General features: G+C 47.2%; 1 protein-coding gene across 5 annotated transcripts in view; it reads right to left on the bottom strand.

Moving 5' to 3' along the window:
* LOC125725519 (disks large-associated protein 4-like) overlaps nt 1-21,474 on the bottom strand; it is a 126,213-nt gene that overhangs the window by 20,574 nt on the left and 84,165 nt on the right. For 3 of the 5 annotated variants that reach the window (XR_007387519.1, XM_049002484.1, XM_049002485.1), the window contains exons 3-7: nt 6,123-7,319; nt 5,299-5,522; nt 3,381-3,470; nt 2,730-2,883; nt 801-1,044 (exon numbers count right to left, since the gene is read on the bottom strand). Coding sequence is in view for 4 of the 5 variants with exons in the window: in XM_049002484.1 (XP_048858441.1) it covers nt 801-1,044; nt 2,730-2,883; nt 3,381-3,470; nt 5,299-5,522; nt 6,123-7,268 (1,858 nt within the window). In the remaining variant the exon portion in view is untranslated. The remainder of the gene's footprint in view (nt 1-800; nt 1,045-2,729; nt 2,884-3,380; nt 3,471-5,298; nt 5,523-6,122; nt 7,320-21,474) is intronic. The other 2 variants (XM_049002486.1, XM_049002487.1) reach the window with 2 other exon arrangements.

Below are 21,474 nucleotides of genomic sequence, written 5' to 3'. Positions count from 1 at the left end.
TGTTCAATGACGCTGTGCGATTTAACCACACAAGGGGTAAACAGCATTTGGACAAGATGATGGATCCTTCATAATTCTGGATCCCACACAGGCTACACCAATGAACTGTACCGCATAGCTGCCATTGGATGCGCAACATCTGTAGAGAGCTGAGCTGAAGGCTTGCTTGGTGCTACTTAATCTACATTTGCTTTTCCATCCTCGTTCAACAGCAGAAGTGTGCAGGAGTGTTTGTTACGCCAGTTTTTTTTTTTTTGCCGATGTTGCTCTTTTCCCCCTCAAGAATGTTTGGCTAGTTTTTTGGTTGAAACCTTTTAGCCTAAATAAGCTAAGCATCATAAAAAAAAACAAAGCGTTTTCATCAAAACCAAATGCTTTTACCGTAAATTCAAATCACTTTAGGAAAAACTCAAGGAATAAGGACCCAGAACCTAAATGATGAAGACAGTAACAGGGAGCTGTAGTATGAGAAAAATCAATTGGAATATTTTGCAATATCTTGCAGAATTTGCAAAAATGAAAAAGGCCATGAAGACCTAATGAAATATTCCACAGTAAATAATATTTCAGGAGAAGGTTGCTAGATGTTTTTAAATCTTCCCCTCATGCGAGTCTTGAAAAGTCTCCCTCAGAATAACATCCGTATCCGTCTATAAAGCCGCTTTCCAGCCGAAAGGTCATTTAACCACAGTGCTAATATAGGACTTGGATCATTCCTTAGGATCAGTAAGTCAGGCTGCGATTAGCCACTCTTGGCGCCAAGCCCTAGGACGAGGTCCAAAAGGCAAAGTGGTACTCACTGGTGCTTGTACTGTAGGTGCGGACGGTAGTGGCAGTAGGTGGGGGTGAGTCGGAGTCCAGCGAGGCGGTGTCGTCGTCCTGTGAGCAGCCTGCCTGGATGGCACGCAGGTAGCTATGGCTGCGTGACCGGAAGGAGGGGGGCAGCGGGAGGTCCAGAGCCTCGACGGCCTGGGAGTCGGACTCGCCGAAGACCGACTCGGAGCAGGTCTCCTCATATCGGTGGCTTACCTCCAATTCCCGAACCTGAAAGGGCAGGCAAGTCCTAAGGATGCTGGGTGGGAGGGGAGCACGTGACTTTTCCCTTAGCCAAGTCCACCAGCAGTCATGAGGGTGTGATCAAATCAAAGGGATTTAATCCAGTCCATAACGTAGACGTTGTTAATTTCCCTCTGTATAAACAGCAATATTTCGGCTACAACTAACCCAGCCATAGCAAGGTAACTATATAAACATGACAGAAGAATGGCCATCACCATCAGTCACCTCCATAATTTGACTTTATTCCCCTCTTTTAAGAAACTAAATCACACAAAGAGCACACACACCATCAAGAAGAGATTAATCATATATCTGACTGGCTGCAGTTGATTTGAACATACCGGTGCATTTATTAATGCGCTTTAACGCAATAGCTGGCAACAGAAGCAATCCCCAGAGAAAAATCCCCTTAGAGATGTCTGTGCTCATCTTTAAGCGACCACCTATGTGTCTGGCTTCTTCCTTGCAGGCATCTTTAAGAGCTTGCTTGCATTTATTAATTTTATTTATAATATGCATTTTTATTTACGTCACTAAGTGAATGAGCTCTCCTTCCACCCTGCAGATCCAGGGTGTTAGCAGTTACTGGCCTGGCCCATGGGACTGGCTTGCTCCCTTTTCTACTGTTCTTCCTCTGCTAGCAGGCTCGTGAGAGTTTTACTTGCACAAAAATCATCTGAGTGCAGAACGAAAAATGATTGGTCCAGAGAGACAACGAATCAGACTGTAGAGGAGGTGGGTCTAAGCAACTAGAGGAGGCAGGACCAAGACAGCTGATTCTGCCCTCAAACATTTTTGTGGAAGTAAAACTCCCATGAGCTGCTACCATAGCATCCTTTGCTTAGTTCTACTGCTACAGCTGCTGATAATTGTTTATCGGAATCAACAAACCCCAATGGGGAAAGCTATACCTCCTTGATATAGTCCTCTGGCAAGACCCCCCACCATGTAGAGATGGATGATTATAAGAAGGTGTGTGGAGGGAAGTGTTTTGTCACCAAGCCAGGTGTCATGACAAATAATTTAAAATGCTGGACCGCACAGTCGGTACATATGATAATACGAAAGTTGGTGATTTCTCTAGCATGTAGCTAAAAAATAACCCTCCATGCATATTGACACAAGTTAGATAAAAAGCAGAATTCTCCACATCAGACCATAATAAACGTCCCAGCGTTAAATTTTTTTTTTCTCAAAATGACATGTGCAAATATTTTCCTGGCATCTCTAATTGTAAGCTTTGGTGATTATTAATCCCCAGGTCCCACCACAAACATCTGGAAGCTCTCTGTGAGTCAGCGAGGCATATGCAACCCCCAAACCTTCAAGGAGCCTCAAATGGCGGCCTACCCACTGCCTACGCCCGGTGTGAATTTTGGCGATCGTGGGTGTGACGATTTTACAACGAGGCGGAGTAGCTATTAGCGGGCGCAGTTTTCGAGGGAGCCACGTTTCCTTCCTCTTCAGCTGGTCCTTTATGAGACCGATCGCACGGAATGACGTGCATGTCCACTGTTACAGAGATCTCCCCACGTGCTGAAATGGCAGCGGCTACCTTTTAAGGCCGTGGAGAATTCGGTCTCAGCCACTAGCCTGCTGTGGCTTGGAGAACCGGGGGAGCCCTTCTTCCTGGGAGCCTGGGCCCCAGCCTGGCCTGGGATCCCACTGACCTGGCTGTGGCAGCTGCTCTTCCCCAGTGTGCTGCAGGTCCGACTGAAGTCTTCATCGTCCCACTGCAAAAAGGGCGAGCCGGTAGGCCCTCCGAAGCAGTCCAGGTTGTCCAGGCTGCGGTTGGTGGAAAGCTCCCTCAGAGAAGGAAGACAGCTGCGGGGGGGGGGGGGGGGTTGGTAAAAACAGAGGACAAGGGCTGAATCTCTTCCCTCAGGGACATTTCTGTTTTTTATTGTCCCCCCCCCAAGCCTAGATGGACCCTGGTGGCAAGCAGAAGAGGACAAGCATGTGAAAGCAGGCGTGAGAGTTTCCGCTAGGTGTCGCGGTGAAATGGTGGCAGGAGACGTGGTCCACGAGGGGGGGGGCCCACAATTTCCTGCGGTGCCACACCGCGGTCAACGGCAAGATGAAGCAGAATGTCCCCCTCTGGCGTTTGTCGTCCCGTGACACGCCGAATAAGAGATGGCCATCGTGGCACGGCACGGAGTGACCAGGAAGATGTGGCGCTTTGATGTGGGGGTGGCGGGATAGGCAGGTGAAGGAGCTGAGGTACAGACGCACATGGCGCAGCGCTGGCCCGGCGACTTGGCACTCTGTGCCCCCACCCCCCACCCCCGACAGTCACCTCCCTCTCCCCCAACTGAACTGACCTGCCCAGCTGATGTAGAGAGGACACACTTTGCATTGGAGACCACATTGGCTCTAGATCCCCATGCAGCATTGTGCAGCCCCAAGCTCTGCTGGTGACAGAGGTCACGAGGAAGAGGGTGAGGAGGGTTAGGGTCACAATCACCTCTACTCCAAATATGTAGTCATTAAGAACTCCGTGTCTTAGTACGGTTTACTCCACTACCTTACAACTTCTACATTTCTTTATCTATGGAATATAGTGTAAACCTATAACAGAAATGCAAATATTTGCCCATACAAAGTAAGGGTTATGAGCTAAAACAAGCACTAGTTCCATGTAAAATAAGTAGGGGGTCACTGGAGTGAGTTTGTTAAAAGGCTGCCACCTAGTGTCAACTTGATGAACTGACACGGAAAAAGGACAACTTGTCTGCAGCTCGGACTTAAAAAAAAAAAAAAAACGTGTTCCGCGCGCACACTTGCTTCTTATGTGTTATATTAGAGATTTTCTCATGCACTAGATATTGCTTTATAACTACCTGTACAACGCATTCGCGTTCATGTAGCACTATTTATGGCTTTTTCCGTTATATTCTACAGTATTTGCACTGTGCAGAAAGCGAGACTTTTCACTAATCATTTGAGTGAAATCTGTTCTAATTCTAGTTTAAATCCCAGGATGACAATAAGCAGATATAACAGTGAAATTTGGATGCCTGTGGATTTTAAACAGCAGCGATGTCAGAATTGGGACCATAAGAATTAAATGTAGCAGTATGTATAGTAATAATTCATTCGACTGAAATGTAAAACACATCATTTCCGATGTAGTAACTTGCTTAAAAAGCAATTTATTCAGAAAATGCAATACAATACTTACCTAATATTTTTAGTTACTTCTCATGTATGTGGCGTTTAGAGTCATATATGTTCTATAACCCCTACAACATGGTTCTCTTGAACTATTGATTTAACAATGTTTTACCTTATGCCATACCTCATAAATTGGACAGAATCTTACAAACAAAATATTTTTGCTTTCTTCTGCTTTCTAAGAAGCAATATATGTTGGTACCCTTTGTGGGAACAACACTGACCCAATTCATCCATGTTTGCCCTAGTTAGGGTTGTAAATCTACTCTGGAAGCTACGGGCGCAAGGTAGGGAACAACCCAGGATGGGGCGCCAACCCATCGCAGGGCACACTCACACACCATTCACTCACACCTGCACATTTATGGGGAATTCTGGGAAGATCAATTAGCATGTTTTTTGGACTGTGGGGGGAAATTGGAGCACACCCCTTCACGACATGGGGAGAACACGTAAGCCCCACACACATGGAGCCATGGAGCAGACTCAAACTTTGGTCCCCGTGGGTTCAGCAGTGCTAACCACTAAACCACCCCAACACTGATAACCTGATGTTATCTGTCCTGTAGAGCAGATCTCTAACACATGTATTAATGAATGACCCAGACAGCTTTTCCATATAATCTATGCTTCACCTGTATGAAGAAGTTGGAGAGATAACCACTCAGACTATAAGCAACCAGTGGAGGTGGGACTAAGACATCTGATTGGTTGGTCCCGCCCATGCTAGTCACTTGGGCCCACCTCCTGTACAATCTGATTGGTTATCTCTCTGAACCAATCATTTTTCATTCATCCAGTAAAAGTCCCATGAGCGAAAAGGTGTCAAGGTGTGTAGAATGTACCGACTGCACTGCGTGACCACGCACATGTAGAGCCCAGTGCATGAGAGAGTGTCCACAGGCTCTAGAGGACGTCTTGCTGACCGGAACGTTGATGGCTGTTGCCATGACGACTTCCCCATGTGTCCTAACCCGACCACTGTGCCGTTCCTGTGATTCTCAGCCTCCATTTGTCTATGTAGACGCTCCCCAGTGGACAGTGGAAGCAACAGCAGAGACTTACTTGCGGGAGGGCAGCTGGTCGCTGAGCGAGTGCTGCGTAGCCTTCAGGTAGCTCTGCCGGCGGGCTGCCATCTTGGGTGAGGGCTTGGGACTGCTCTCAGAGTCGTCGCTGTCTTCCAGGTCCCCCATGGCCTTCACGTAGCTGCCGCTGCGCATCCGCCGGCAGGGGATCTCACCGGAGCTGCTGCCTCTGCCCAAGGTGCTGTTCCAGTCCTCAGGAGGGACCTGGGGAGGCGCAATGATGCATCTGTGAGCTGACCCTGCTCAGCATTTACACCAGCACTATTCCCTAAATATCCATCATTCAGCCTACATGCATTACTACTTAGCTGGGAAAATAGCAACGGTTTTACTGAAACGGGAATGTTTATTATCAGCTAGAATAATCACACCATCAGAATACTGTGAAAACAGTGTTACGAGTCTGTTTTAGGTCTAAATATGTAGAATGTCCATCCATTCATCCATCTATTCCTAGTCAGAGTTGTGGGATATATGTGGGATATATGTATCTTAAATTATACAAAACACAAATACTATTAAGTTGCACAGATGAAGGGATAAGACTGAGAAATGGCGTTGTGAGAAGTGATGTTTTAAATTTACGCATGATTTATATCAAGTAGGGAAACCTTGCTGGTCCAGATTGTTAGACTTGTACATAGATAGCTAGATCTGAGACATCGACTGGGGATTTGGGGCATTCTGCCCCCTGGTGTTCACTACATATATCGCATAACAAACCGAAAGGACATAAATATGATAATTTATCCCTAGTTTAGTCTGGGTAAAGTGGCTCATCTTCTGTCATACTCATTCCTGTACCTGCAAATAGTGGCAGGTCAGGTCTTGGGTGCAGGACTTGGACTTGGTCAGCATTGCTCTGTCGATGGTGGCCGAGCCCCTCTGACACATCTGCCGAGCCTGGCTGAGGGTCAAGGTGGACCAAGAGCCGCCCTTCAGGAAGTCGGCATCCAGCCCAGAGCTGATGGCCCGGGGGGGGCCACCCCCAGGAGCAGATATCGCCAGGCACGCCTGGTTCTTGAGGTTGTTGTTGCTCTTGGAGCCCTTGAGTGTGTGCTTGTCGATGGTGTTGTAGGAGTTCATGAAGTACTTGGAGGCTTGGCCGTCCACCGTGGACTGGTCCAAGCTCATCATGGGGCTGCGGTAGTTACTAGTGTCACTGTCCAGGTCATCGGAGCTCCAGTAGCCAGACATGTTGGACCGCGGTCGGCGCTTGGGGGGCTCGGCCTTCGGGGGGCGCTCTTTGCTTTTGCTGCGGCGCGCATGCTTGCTGTCCCCGGCTGAGCCTCCGGAGCCTGCGGAGAAGCGCCCGTTGGTGTGACCTTTTCCAGAAACCTCCAGGGACTGGGACTTGGCGAAGAGCTTCTGCACCGAGTTGACCAGGTAGCGTATGCGGCCGGGACTGTCGCCGCGCTGCTTGGATGCGCCGCTGCGGTGGAACTGCAGGGTGCTGAAACCGTCACGGTGGGCGGGCAGCTGCTTCTCAAACTGGTCCAGCAGGTTGGCAGGCAGCCGGTTCATCTTCCCGCTCGGCGATATGACGGCCGAGCTACTGGTGATGGTGGGGCTCATGCCCATAGACATGGGGCCACCCAGGGTGCCCGTCCCGATGCCCCCGATGCTGTCCCCGGCTGGCATGGACACGGGTGAGAAGTCAGCCTGGTCGAAGTGGGAGTTGTAGTGGATTCGGGGGAAGGTGCTGCTGTTCGAAATCTGGTTACTCAGGGGCAAAAGGCATTCAGGTGGAAGGGTGCCAGGGTTGGGGGAGACAAAATGGTGGGGATCCATAGTGCCGTAGTGGTCCATGGTGGGACTCAGAAGGTAGGGGCTTCGGGGGAGTGTGCCGGTCGAGTACAGGGGTCCCGGGGAACAGTCTGACAGGTCGCAGGATTCGGACAGGTGCCGGCTGCGGTTGGCTCCTAACCCCTTCATGGCACCTGAGGTCATCTTCAGATCATCTCAGGTGGGGACTGGCTACAGCCCTGAGGGGTGGTACTCCTGTATAAAAGAAGAGGAGAGTATGAGGACACCACAGAAACTCACGCACACACACAAACACACAGACAACAGCCTTGTGGGGGTCACACACACATACACTCCTTCAAAAACATGAGTAAATACTCAGTGCCGTTAATAAATATGCAAACCATGTATGAATGTGTTCATCTTCTTCATCTTCCTTACCACTACAGTATAATCCCGTTATAACGGACTCGCTTATAACGCAATATTGTCTATAACGGATGAGGTCCACTGGTCCCAGCCGTGCACCTTTAAGAACATGCAGAAAAAGCATCGGCTATAGTTTCCTGTAGTTGTGTTCTGGACATACAGCAACTCTGGACATAACAGACTTTGGACATAACGGACTGTTTTTCCAGGATTCCTTGTAGTCCGTTATAACGGGATTTTACTGTATATAGGGTCACAGGGATCCAAAGCCTATCCCGGAAAGAACAGGCACAAAATAGGGCATAATGCAGGGTGGGGGGAGAGGGGGGGGTAGTCCATCACAGGGCACACTCATCCACATGCATATATATGAACATGTTCTGTTTATGGAATTCCTGTAACCTGGTATTTCACTATAAGCTGCCTTTTCATTCTCAATGAGCTTTAAAGAATAAATAACAGGGAAAGGGTTACAAGATGGCATTGTGAGTCTTAAAGATTATCTCAGCTCACAAAATCTAACTTGCAGATCTACATTTCTGTATCCCCCCCTCCCAAAAAAAAACACTGCAGATGTGGGAATAAATAGGTCAACTTTGATAATTAAACAGTGTGATTTACCCGTTATCTAATAGAAGAATTTTCAGTACAAACCACCTGTGGTAATGCGAAGGATTTGCTTCATATCATTTAATAATTGGAATACATTTCCTGCATGAGGGAGGACTTGTTCACATGACTATGATCATATATATATATATATCCATCCATTTTCCAGACCGCTTATCCTACTGGGTCGCGGGGGGTCCGGAGCCTATCCCGGAAGCAATGGGCACGAGGCAGGGAACAACCCAGGATGGGGGGCCAGCCCATCGCAGGGCACACTCACACACCATTCACACATACGGGCAATTTCGTAACTCCAATTAGCCTCAGCATGTTTTTTGGACTGTGGGGGGAAACCGGAGTACCCGGAGGAAACCCCACGACGACATGGGGAGAACATGCAAACTCCGCAGACATGTGACCCAGGCGGAGGCTCGAACCCGGGTCCCAGAGGTGTGAGGCCACAGTGCTAACCACTGTACCCTCATCCCACACACACACACACACACACACACACACACACACACACACACACACACACACACACACACACACACACACACACACACACACACACACACACACACAATCATAGATCCCTTCATGACCTGTATCTCTCTGATTGATTTTAGCCCCCTCCTGTATTATTTGTATTTGGACTGTTTTATGCACTTATGACATATTAGTAATGCATGTTTATTTAAAATCTTTTAGATGTTAACAAATGTTAAACGGTCAGTGTCTGTCCATGTCATGCCTTTTGAGACTCAAGGGCAGACATTTCTGATGAACCAAAAAGGGGTTTCAGAAAAATAAAATGAAATAACATGATGAAGGATCTGAACAAGAGGACTACTACAGGGCAAAAATTTGTACCTTTGCTTGTCCCTGGCGCAGGGACTATAACGGACATGTAGTGATCCTTGACCCTTGTAACTGTACCCTTTAAGGTACAGAAAAGGTCTCTGAGGAACATCCCAAAGGCACAAACAGCATTAATGTACCATCGCATCCATTTCTGCACTTTAAAAGGTACTATTATTTGCAGCTAAGGGTACAGCCTCAGCGACAAGCAAAGGTACAAATTTTTACCTTTTTTTCTGAGTGTACGAGGAAGGCCACAGGCTGAGAAGAGGAGCACCATCAATGACCGACTGGAGCTGACAAAACAAACAGGTACTTAAATACAAGGACTAACGAGGGGTAACAAGCGACAGGGGGGGCTCAACAGGGCCACTTTGGGGAGAGATGAGAGGGTCGGGTGTGCAGGATATGACAGTCAATGAATCAAATAATTATTTACAAACGGTGTGCTGTGTTTCCTCAGGTTGTCCTATGTATTATACTAATTTCAGTGTTATAAACAAAAATAGAGGGAATTAGGAAGGAGGCAGATATTTCGTTACGGTACTGGATATTTGGCTAACTCCAGTAAGGACCAGAGCGTTGGTAGCTAATTACTTTTACTTTGTACCAGGTCTCTTGCTGTGGTGACACACCGAGAGTTCGTGTCGCTGGCCTGCTGTCCCACCGGACCCATCTGTCACTCCGTAAAGCTGCTGCTGGAGATGCTGACTCTGGAAGCTACTGTCCACGGGATTGTCCAGCATGGGGGCCCATGTGACCATTCGCACAGCTGGGCCGGCGGGGAGGGGGGGGGGGGGGGGGGGGGGGTTTCACGTTGTCATTGGCGACAGGTATGTGGTAATGGAAAACACAAGCGTGTGTCTATGAACCAGAAATGCAGTACAGAAAAGTCCCTTTACTGCTATTGGTCACTGAACCTGGCAAGAATTGCAGGAGTGATGTTTCCGCAGGAAGGCAGTCCAGCTGAGAAGCAGCATGAGCTGGTAAAGAACAATCGACCAGGCCGAGAAAACACGCCATACAATCATCTATCTATTGATCCGTCTCCCAACAGCTTATTCATTACAGGGTTCATTAAGCTGAAGCCTACCCAAGGAAGCACAGGGTGCAAGGCCAGCGGAAAAGCCTGAGTGGGATGCTGGACCCCAATAGAATCAATGAACTAAAAAAAAAACACCTTAGAGTATCGGTAATGAGGTAAACAGCCCATGTTACAGCTGATCAGTCTACTTACAAATCCGCCTTTAGGCGAAGGATCTATTAGAGGCTGCTGAAGTGAATCTAATGAAACAATCCACTTTCTCATCTCAATCTTCTGTATGTGGCTCTGGAAGAATATCAGTCCAATTGCATTAAACAGCGTCTGATTGCTATTTTTCATCCCTGCACCAGCGCTCATTAGATGCCATTAACCGTGGCTCTCTTAGATGCTATCTCCCTGCACCGCCAAAGGCTCATGCTAATTTGAGCCGCACCGTTTAATGGCCACATAAAAATGTTTAATGTCATAAAGCTCGCGGAAGATTTGTTTGATGAGAAAAGGCACTTTGCAAGAAGCTTTTCCTAATAATGACCCGGAATTTGTCTTCTCTGTTAAGGCCTTGTCACCCACTGTTCAATCCAGCGGCTCAGGGAAAGTGTCGGCGCTGAGCTGAATCGGTGACTCGATCGATTAGGTCTCGCAACGCTTTTGTCTCGGCATTTGTTTTATTTACAGTTATTACGACTTTAACAGCTGCCACAAAACAAACAAACGAATAAACAAAAAACCTAAACAAGAACAGTTCTCGGCTCTGAACGCGTCTGGCGTAATGTCTGGCACCGGGCGACACACGTGCTAGTGTGCGGGGCAGATGGCGCCCCCCGGCGGAGACGTCGGGAGAGTAGGACAGCTTCTCAGGGCGCCGCTGCCGCAGACACAAGCGCAGGGCGCTCAGCTGTCAGGTGAGAGGCTGAGCCGGGGAATGGAGGGTACGGGTCTTAGGCGTGTAGGCACGCCCCCCACAGCTTCTCTAAATATTTATTTGGCAGCCGTTTGTTAAAGGCTCAACGCTGAGCAAATACTCGTCTCTCCGCGGAAGCAGCGTCTGCGCCGCTACGCCTCACGCTGCGCTCTTGAGGGCCGTCGTGAGCAGGGGAGAAGCCATCTGTCAGGGCAGCTCCGGAGCGCCTGGCTCGCCTGCGCGGCTGCCATTGACCCCACATGCTGCCGCGAGAGCGGGGCTGGCCGCGAGGAAGGGATTCGCACTGTCTCCGAACTGCCACAAGGGGGCGTCATGAGCCAAACCGAGTAGCTTTCCCTCTTATTAGTTAAAATGTCAATATTTATACTCGTATGCTATGATTTATAAATCCGGTGAAGTCCTTGTCTTTAAAAAGAGGATGCATTTATATTTGAAGCAGAATTTATATTGCACATTGATTTTTAAAATCATGTAAATATTGTTTGCATAATTACATGGACTCCTAAATGCCACCTTAGACGTGTTAAATGACTACAGTCACAGCATTCAAAGCAGTATGTGTCACGGAAGGTAACAGACAGAAATAACACATACGATGGCAGGGTGAAAATAAAGCCCCCACCCTCCAGGCATTTTGTGATTCGGAAACGTAATGGAGACGCATGAAGTCTGCAGGAAAGTTGAAATATCACCTCTCTGCTTATTTTCGTTTCCTATTTATTATATATCCCGTGGTTGAAGTTGAGATTTCTTGTGCGTGGGGAAGGGATAGGGGTGCGGGGGTATACACGTCTGTTATGTGTCCACGAGTCACTGGGCATATTGTTAGTGGGAATGATAGCAGCACCCGAACTGGGAGGACAGCAATAATAGATGGGGACCCAGTTGGGGGAGGGGGGTGGTGGTCAAAGAAAGCAGAATTCAGCTGGAATTCTCCAGTCACATGACAGTATTCAGTTCAGTTAAATCGTTAAAACTGGAGGGGGGGGGCACTCTAATGACAGTAATCAAAGGCAACTTCTAGAGCTTCACCCATTTATATATGGGCTACCCCTTTTACAGAAGCAATTTAAGAGCCGTGGATAAGGTGGAACAGCCCCCTCCCCCAGGACTGCCTTCACTTTGCGTCCTTTGTCCTTCACCACTAAATGCCCACTCTGTTTCTCTTATGATTAACTTTCATTATGCGGTTGATTAGATAAGATAAAACGTTATTGATCCCATGGGGAAATTCTTATGCATACAAGGTCAGTAAAGTCACACAAACAAACACACAGTCACTGGCCATTTTATCAGGTATACCTATTCAACTGCTCTTAGAAGCGAATATCTAATCAACCAATCATATTACAGCAGCACGGTGTATAAAATCATGCAGACATGGGTCATTTCTGGATCCACAACACGTTGAACCTTGAAGCTGAAGGGCTACAGCAGCATAAATCTATATCGGATGCCACTCATGTCATTTTTGGGAGTTTATTTACTCAAAAATGTTCTGAGGGCAAAAGGAAAGATGACTGGTTCAAAAAGTAGTTAGGTCTAAGCAACTAGAGGAGGTGGGACCAAGACATCTGATTGATTGGTCTGACATTGGTCTGACTGAGTATCGCTGTTGACCATGTCCATCCGTTTATGACCATAGTGCACCCAGCTTCTAATGCCTACTTTTCCAGCAGGATAACACGCCATGTGACAAAGCTCACATCATCTCAGACTGGTTCCTTAAACATGACAATGTGTTCGCTACACTCATACGGCCTCCACAGGCACCAGATCTCAGTCCAATAGAGCATGTTCGGGATGTCATGGAGATTCAGATCATGAAGGTGCAGCAGACAGATCTGTCATCATGTCAGCATGGACCAAAGTCTTTCAGGGATGTTTCAAGAACCTTGTTAAATCTATGTCACAAAGAATTAAAGCTGTTCTGAAAGATAAAAAGGGGATCCAAACCAGTACTAGTAAGATGTACTTAATAAAGTGGCCAGAGAGTATATGTCCATACATTTTCAATACACATTTCTCTTATGCTGAGATGCAGGGGTCCAGAGCCTATTCTGGAAGCTATGGGCGCAAGGCAGGGAATAACCGATGATGGGGCACCAACCCATCGCAGGGCATAAGCAAATGTATCGTGGACAACAGCACAATGCGCAGAGACGTAGTGAGAAAGAGGCAAACTGAGCCAAGAAATATTTTAAAAAGTACACAGTAAAAACAAACAGAATATCCTGAAAATGAACATTGAAGAAATAAATTATATAACTAAAAATAAATTAAAGGACGGCTCATGTGCAATTAAAAAAAGCTAGCACTAGACTTTGAGAGGGGATGCTTTCCTGGCATGTTATGGCTCGGCGTGACATTGGGGGGGAGGCGCTGTAGTGTCTGATGGCAGGAGGCTGGAGGCTGAATGCAGGGCAGCCTTTCAGTGCTGTACAGAAGCTGCCAGGCCCCGTGAATCTCCGCACAGAGCCACCCTGTACACAGGCAGCTAAATGACAGCCTGTGCTGATAAGCGGGAGCCTGGAAAAGGGGTCCAGTTAAAGGTCACGCCGTTTTGCTTTTTGTTTCCTGTACAATGACACCAGGGGTGGGATAGTTGTAGAATGAGTGTGTCACTATTCTGAGGTGTCACAGGAGGGTTGTTTGGGGGGGGGGGGGAGACTGAGCGGATGATGAGGGTGGAAAGCGGCGGATGCCGGCTCGCAGCCCGGGCCCGTAGCCCCTGCTAACCTTGCCCTCATTTCCGTCCTCCTGGGCCCCCGCCGCACAGCTCTGCCCTATTTTCAGAGCTGTGAAAATTGCGGCTTTTCATCTGCTGTGATGGATGACCCCCCCCCCCCCACACACACACACACACGAACACACATACACACACTTACCTCGTTTAACAATATCCGAAGACCAAAAAGTAAAAAATAAAAGAGAAAGAAGCAAATACATTGAAAGTTAACAGACATTTAGTGCCAGGGACAGGAACAGGAACAGGGACAGGAACAGGGTCAGGAACACGGACAGGAACAGATACAGGGACAGGTTCAGGGACAGCAACAGGGTCAGGAACACGGACAGGAACAGATACAGGGACAGGAACAGGAACAGGAACAGAGACAGGAACAGAGACAGGAACCGGAACAGGTTCAGGGACAGCAACAGCGTCAGGAACACGGACAGGAACAGATACAGGGACAGGAACAGATGCAGGGACAGGCTCGGGAACAGGGTCAGGAACAAGGATAGGAACAGGGACTGGAACAGGGACAGGGATAGAAACAGGGACAGGGATAGGAACAGGGAGAGGGATAGGGACAGGGAGAGGGATAGGAACAGGGACAGGGATAGGAATAGGAACAGGGATAGGAACAGGGAGAGGGACAGGAACAGGGATAGAAACAGGGACTGGAACAGGGACAGGGAAAGGAACAGGGACAAGCACAATTTTCTTTGTCCTCAAATTAGGTTTTTTAATATTATCTAGCGATTTTCCTCTGAGCTTTGGAAAGTTTTAATCCCATTTGCATAGTATGAGCTTGTATAGTCTTGAGCTACCATCTACTGTACTATTAATAGGCAAATGAAAAACAAGAAATATTGCGGTATATAAAATAATAAGCATTTTTATCCACCTTTTATCAGAACTGGTCATAGGTTAATTTATGATCTATTTCTTAAAATTCAGTTATTAATGTTTAAATTGTAATTTAATGTATCTAAATATAGCTCACACTAATAGTACACAGTATCTGGCCAGTTAGCTTTATAATCTTTATTTTAGCTTCTGTGTGAGATGCTCTAACTGTCCAGATCCCACAGACATGTAGCTTGGGCTGCCATTATTTAGCTAGCAAAATACCTTTTATGATAACATTGACTTTACTTCATTAGTTCCTGGACAGATTCCTGCTCTTTTATCAATCACACCTTTTATTTACATATCCGTTCGGCGACAGGGTGACACAGTCACAACACCTGTGGGGGGGGGACGAGGTTCTTTTAATCGAGTGACCCTCTGTTATTTCCAGCTGCTGCAATGCCAGACAGTATGTTTGCATGTGGCATGCATGGCAGCGAGGGGGGAAGGGGGTGGCGGGGGCGTGTACTAAAGGAGGCGGAGCTTTGAGGGACCTGGGCCCCCCCTGCTCACTGCTGCTGATTGTGCCCCATTCAGCCGCACTTTTACAGCTGGCTGCGGACAAGGCTTAGCAAGGGCCTGGTATTAAATCACTAATACAATAATTACGGACCCCTCCTGGGCTGCTCTTTAGAATATGCATTACGGCCTCCAAGTGAGGGCACAACAAAAGTGTAAAGGTTAAGCATCAAGACGAAGAGCTATTATCATGGTGGCTGGAGTCCCAGCGAGGCCAAGGGGCATGACGGGCGATTAAACCATTAAACTACTTTTAGAGGGTCTTATTTAATTGTTCTTTTGCTTGCTGTCCTCGCCGTGATCCCTCTCTCTGCCGTACATGTTTGTTTTCACCTTCACCAGCCCAGCTGCTTGCCGTTCTGCTCATTCATTTTTCATCGTGTGTGTCTGCCAGGTGTAGGAGGGAGAACCAACAGCAAAGGCGTAAATGTGTGGCCCATGTGTGCAAGTTTAATCTGAGCCCACGGTTTTTAAGGGTGACTTGCATCAGCATCATGCAAAGAGCTTGGAGAGCAAAAAACGACAAGGCATGATACTGACAGACACACCTTAAGCTTTCAGCCTCGTGGCCATGACTGCGAATACAGCACCACGGTCGACAAGCCCAGGCTCCTTCAGCGCCAAAGGGATGTATGGAAAGCACACTGCACATCTGCACTGAGCATTGTCGACGGCCCATATTCATCCTCTGGGGGGGCGGTTAGGGTTCCCGTGGGTATTCCTGTGTTAGTTTGCATCTCCCACTTGATGGAGCACCTGCGTGTGGCCCTTGTGTGTTTGGGGTTTGTAGAGCGGAGGGAAATCGGAGGATGGGAGACTCAAAGAGAGAGAGGGGAGTATAGAAAGGTAGGAAGTTTTGGAAATGCGGCTCAGTGGAAGGCAGGCTATCTTGCACGGAATGGACACTCACACTCATGTTCCTCTGGCCAAGCTACCTCCTCACACTCATGTCATGCTCATATCACACTCACGCCGCACTCACGTCACACTCACGTCACACCACACTTACACCACGCTCACATCACACTCACGTCATGCTCACATCACACTCATGCCCCAGTTTGTCATTCTCAGTGTCCCCCCCCCCCCACACACAAACACACCTTCCGCCCCCTGTGCCTGTAGGCTTTCCTGTGCACACAACATATTTCCTTTCAAGTGACTGGCCTGGTAGTAGGACTCACTATTTCTCACTATTTCTGATTTTTTTAAAGCGTTTTCAGATTTTACGTTACAGAGAAAAGCTGAAAAGTGGTTCAGCTGCTCACGTTCCTGTTGCACGAACATCTTCCATGACTCCTGTGTCAACAGGGCAGATCTTTCAATGGCAAAAGATCAACTTTTCTTATGGTATCTTATGGTAAAGCAAGATTTTTTTTTCCACAAATAGTCACAAACTCTTATTTATGGCAGTTTTGTATAAAATAGACCCTTAAGCGTAACACATATAACGGTCAGATTTAGTCCTGGCAGTTCGTCTAAATAAATACAAATATATACTTCATGCCAACCCATTCCACTATATTATTACAAATATGTAATTACACAAATATACGAAATGGGTTTTTACACAACAGTTGGACCATTTCTGTAAATGAAAGTCATGCGGAACGATATTGTCAGGCAGGGATCCAGGTGCAAGTACATGGGGTTTAATGAACAAGATATGGAACAAATACAAGAGGCATAAATTAGGAGCCTGGCTTGGCAAAGGGGCAGAGGAAGACAATAAAGGAATCCGTTAAGCCATGGACACCAGCAGCGACAAATGCTGGACAGGCGGGTCATTTACCTATAAAGTGAAAACACAGGTGTATCACCAGAGGGAAATCAGAGAAGTACAACGTGCAGGCCTGACATGTCCTCGACATCCTGACAGTCTCCAGCTGAAATCCTCCCTGCCACTCACACGTCACACAGCTTCGCCTTTAAACGTTAAATACAGGAAGTGAACCTTCTTTAAAAATCCCATTTTCTGCGAGACACCAACACGTGACTCGGATATGATATCCATCACTCCTTCAGCGTGACAGGACGGTCACATTCATATTTCATTAACTAAAGGTGCAGTCAGTCCAGCTTACATCTGAACCATCCTCAGCTCAGTCCGCTGCCCTGGTCAAACAGTCAGTATTTCTCAGACACCTTCTGATGTCTCCTACCCATCCTGTGCATTTCACTCACTCATTTGTAGCTCTTGGGTCTTGAACACTATATACTTTAATGAATGTAAACATAACCACGTGGTTTAAAAAACATCAGAGGTCAGGAATGGTGTCTGTGTCGACTCTGTAAACAAAAAAAGCTTTTACACCTTAAAAAATGAAACAGAGCCCAATGAACACAAGGGACCCAGACTAAATCATGGAAAAAAGAGTGTATATATGTGTGTGTGTGTGTGAATATTCATGTCTTTATATGTGTGTGTGTGTATATATATATATATATATATATATATATATATACAGTACTGTGCAAAAGTCTTGAGTAGTCAAAAGAAATGTTTAAAGCTGTTTATCTGGGTAGCAAGTGTACTTTGGCTTAGAACAAATAACGCAATTTAACATCAGAACATGTGCAAATTAAGAGTAACGCAATAAAAACTAGTAATAATTTCTTCTGTTTTCTAAAAAGTTACTGATATCTAGTTGGATGTCTAGATGAACACCGCTTCAGTTCCCAAACTTCTCCTCAGGGGCACCTCAGCCGTTCCATGATTTTGTTAAATTTCACCAACAGCTCAATAAAATAATTAAATACATTGGTTTAAAAAGTCAGTGACAGATTGACTAGCTGTGTGAGATGTGCTAGTGGTCAAGTCAAAAAATACATGGCTGCACTGGACGGTCGCTGCAAATACTAGGATGATTTTAGCAGAGGTTCTGAAGTGGCTAAGCTGACACACTTTGACAGGCATAATATCATAGTTTTACACCAACACAAGGACAATTTAAACATAATTTTCTTTGCCTGCCTAAGACTTTTGCACAGTACTGTATATATGTATGCAGGACTTCCATCTCACCCATCACATGGGGTTCTGGGGTCTATCCCAGGCATCTCAGTCATGCATTATAGGCGTTTTAGGGACAGAAGTCAGTCCAACAGCATGTCTTTTGACTGCAGGAGGAGAGCAGAGTATCTGGAGAAAACAACATGTAATACAGGGAGAACCCGCAAGCCACAGCAGCGCCCAGTAACGCTGTAAGGCCGGGACACCAGTGCCTCCCATACTCACTATGAAAATGTAACATTATAACCAACGTCAAATTATTTTACATAATGCTTCCTTCAAAGCAATGCAGCATGGCTTTATGACATAAGGTTCCTTCTGTAACTCAGGCTTTAACAAAAACGTGCTTCTAACGAGGAAGCTTTGGAAAAATCTCCAGATTTTCTTCAAACCATGCGAAAGCACTAAAAGCAGATAGTTAGGTTCCCTTTGATCATTTTTGAAGAGGAGCAAACCAGAATTTTTGGTTTCAGTCGATGAATCGATTTAGCCTCCGATAAGTGCAGAAAAATGGCTCCTGCAAATATCAGCAAGATCCTGGCTGCAGTCTCACTGCACAGAATATGTCGTTTTTTCTCCCTTGTGAAGTCTGTAAGTCAGCACTTAAACACACCAGCAGGTGCATATGTCTGTGGCTGTGAAAGATCCCAATGACATACAAAAGGTGCATGAAACATGGGCCAGCAGGTGGCCCAGCGGTGAAGGACGTACATTCTGAAGCACAGGAGCCCTGCTGTTACAGCCCTGAGTGAGGTGTTAAACCTGAACTGATCCAACACAAAACACCTTCCTTTATAACATATCAGTTACTCCAACCAAATAACCATCTTGCACAGCTGGGCCTATTCTAACACAGTATTCCAGATCCACAGGGATCCCTAGGCAGTTCCCAGTTTTTAGTTCCTCTCTAAAGCTGGGAAGGAGCAAAAACGTGGACCAACTGGGAGTCCCAGAGGACTAGGTTGAGAAGCACTGGTTTAACAGACCAGACCTATCTGGGAGGAAATTATCCCCCACCCTCCCCAGTCAGTCTAGCTCCATGAGTCTTATGTGTTGTTTTTGTGTTTTGGGCGAGCAGACGGTTTGAGGCGGAGGGGGCTTGTTAGCAAACTCAATACCAGCTTCTGCACAGCCAAGACTTGTGATCCTTCTCAGGCTGCTGTCTAAACCTCGGATAGCATCTGCTCCCCAGTCGCAGCTTCAGGAGAATGACCTTGAGCTGACCTCCCGGCCATTCCTCGCTCCCCCCCCCCGTCCTCCTCGATCGTCACCTTTCCCATTGCGGGGGCTTCCTCGTGCTCTTGGCCGCGATGTGCCCGGTGTGACAGCGTCGGCCGCCTTGGGAACAGATGCGCGCGACGCCCCCTGACTGCGCAGCCCCGTGGAGCTCGCAGTCAGCGCTGACAGTCCCGCGGCAGCCCGGCCTCCATCGGGACGGCGCAGGGGTCGCCTGGGCTGCCCGCACGCACTCGACCAGCCGCTAACGATGCTACAGGGGCCGTGGTTGTGAGCTGCCTTGCCTGTGCCTTCTGCCTGAACCGTGGCTCTGAGAAGCTGCATCCCCATATCGTCCTTAGTGGGCCACAGGGCAAAGGAGCTGTTTGTGTGTGTGTGTGTGTGTGTGTGTGTGTGTGTGTGTGTGTGTCTGTGTATGTGTTGGCCAGAGCAGAATTCAAACATAGGCAATAGGCAAACAAGGCACCTGTCTAGACCCCAATCAGCACAGGGGGGGCAGACAAAATAATGAAAAAAAAACAAACGTATATATATGTTTCGAAATATTTCCATTTAATTTTTCACAAATATCTGAAAAGTGACTGTGGAATTTGTGAAACTCGTTGGGGGGCTTTACATCAAATTAAAATGTGCAGGCAGAAAGACGGCCGGGGTGGAGGTTACAGCAAGGTCATGGTGCTGGGCGGCCGATAATTAATGATGCTCAGCTCATCTTGGCTTCTCCGATAAGGACACGATGGGCCAGCTGGGTGAAATCCTGGGTGAGAACCTTGGAGCCAGAGTTGGGTTCCTTGCCTACAATGCATGCTATCGTGAAGAAGAGTCACAACGGTCATGTTGGCTGTAGTTATTAAAAGTATCCTGAGAACTTTAAGAAAGTTTTTTTACACTGAAGTATGTTTTCTCCCAATGCCAAATAGAGATCCAACTCCATGACAGAGAATCCGAAATGTACTTGAAAAGCACAACATATTCCATGAGCGCTAGTTTCTCTGAAGGCTCTTTGTTGTAGAAGCTTCTCTTCTACTTCCAGCTAAAGATCAGCCCGATGTAAGGAGGGGGCGGGGGATTCAGCTACCCTATCTCAGTAGGGGGGGCGCGGTTTGGACCCTCAGAGCCGAAGCCAGCTGGCATTTAGGTCTGACAGGCACAATGTGGCGAGACGAAGAGGAAGTTCTTCTATCACATTAATACAGGTTAGCTAAGCCAGTGATTCCCAACACAGTCCGCGGGGACCCCAGACGGACCATGTTTTTGACGTTTTTTGAGGACCAGGTAGGGAATCACTGTAGTAAACCACTGATGTCAACCAACAAAGAGGGTCATGTGACAGGTAAGTAAAAGAAAGTGATTTGAGTTTTAGAAAATTTAGTAAAGATTTTTATTCATCACAAACGTGTCTTTGGAAGCATACAGGCTAATCATATCCTGTCTCCAAACAAAAGAGGTTGAAGAATATTTTTAAAGCTCAACAGCACTGATCCAGAAGTGTTTTCTTTTTTTTCTTTACATTATCGTGAAATATTGAAGGCCTCCTCTTTGCTGCCTCATCCAGTATCTCTCTGCCATCCATCTTACAAGCGAATAGCTGTAATTTTAATCAACAGAGATCCTCTGATGATCCTGCCACCTGTAGTTCTGAGAGGCGTCGGTTCCGCCAGGGACTCTACTGGAAGCCCTCCAGAAATGAACTCAAAGTTCTGTCATTGCAGAGTTCAGAGACCGGTTCAGGGGCTTTTATCAAAGTTTCAGAGTGCACGGTAAAACCGGGCCAGGCCTAATCCTGAACAAGCTTTCGTCAAACCCGCAAAGCCCACATGCTACATTTGAAGCAAAGCAGGCCCATTTCCTTGCCAAGTGTAATGAAATATGCGCCTTGTGTTTCAAACGTGTGTGGTTTTCCCTGCTACACTCCTTCCGGCACCAGCCAGTTGGGGACAGCATGCGGCTTAGTGGGTTAGGTCACTGCATATATAACCAGAAGTTTGCTGGTTCAAATCCCATCCGCCGCAGAATAGTAGTATGTCTTTTGTTGCCTTTAGCAAGATCCTCAACAGATCCAGCGATGCCAGATAAATGGCAGGACCCAGTACTCTGACCCCAACCCCAACCCTAACCCTCACCTGTACGTACTGGGAT

This window comes from Brienomyrus brachyistius, unplaced genomic scaffold (genome assembly GCF_023856365.1).
Source record: "Brienomyrus brachyistius isolate T26 unplaced genomic scaffold, BBRACH_0.4 scaffold68, whole genome shotgun sequence".
Classification (NCBI taxonomy): Eukaryota; Metazoa; Chordata; class Actinopteri; order Osteoglossiformes; family Mormyridae; genus Brienomyrus; species Brienomyrus brachyistius.
The sequence above is the reverse complement of the archived record's forward strand: the minus strand, read 5'-3'. Positions and strand labels throughout refer to the sequence as shown.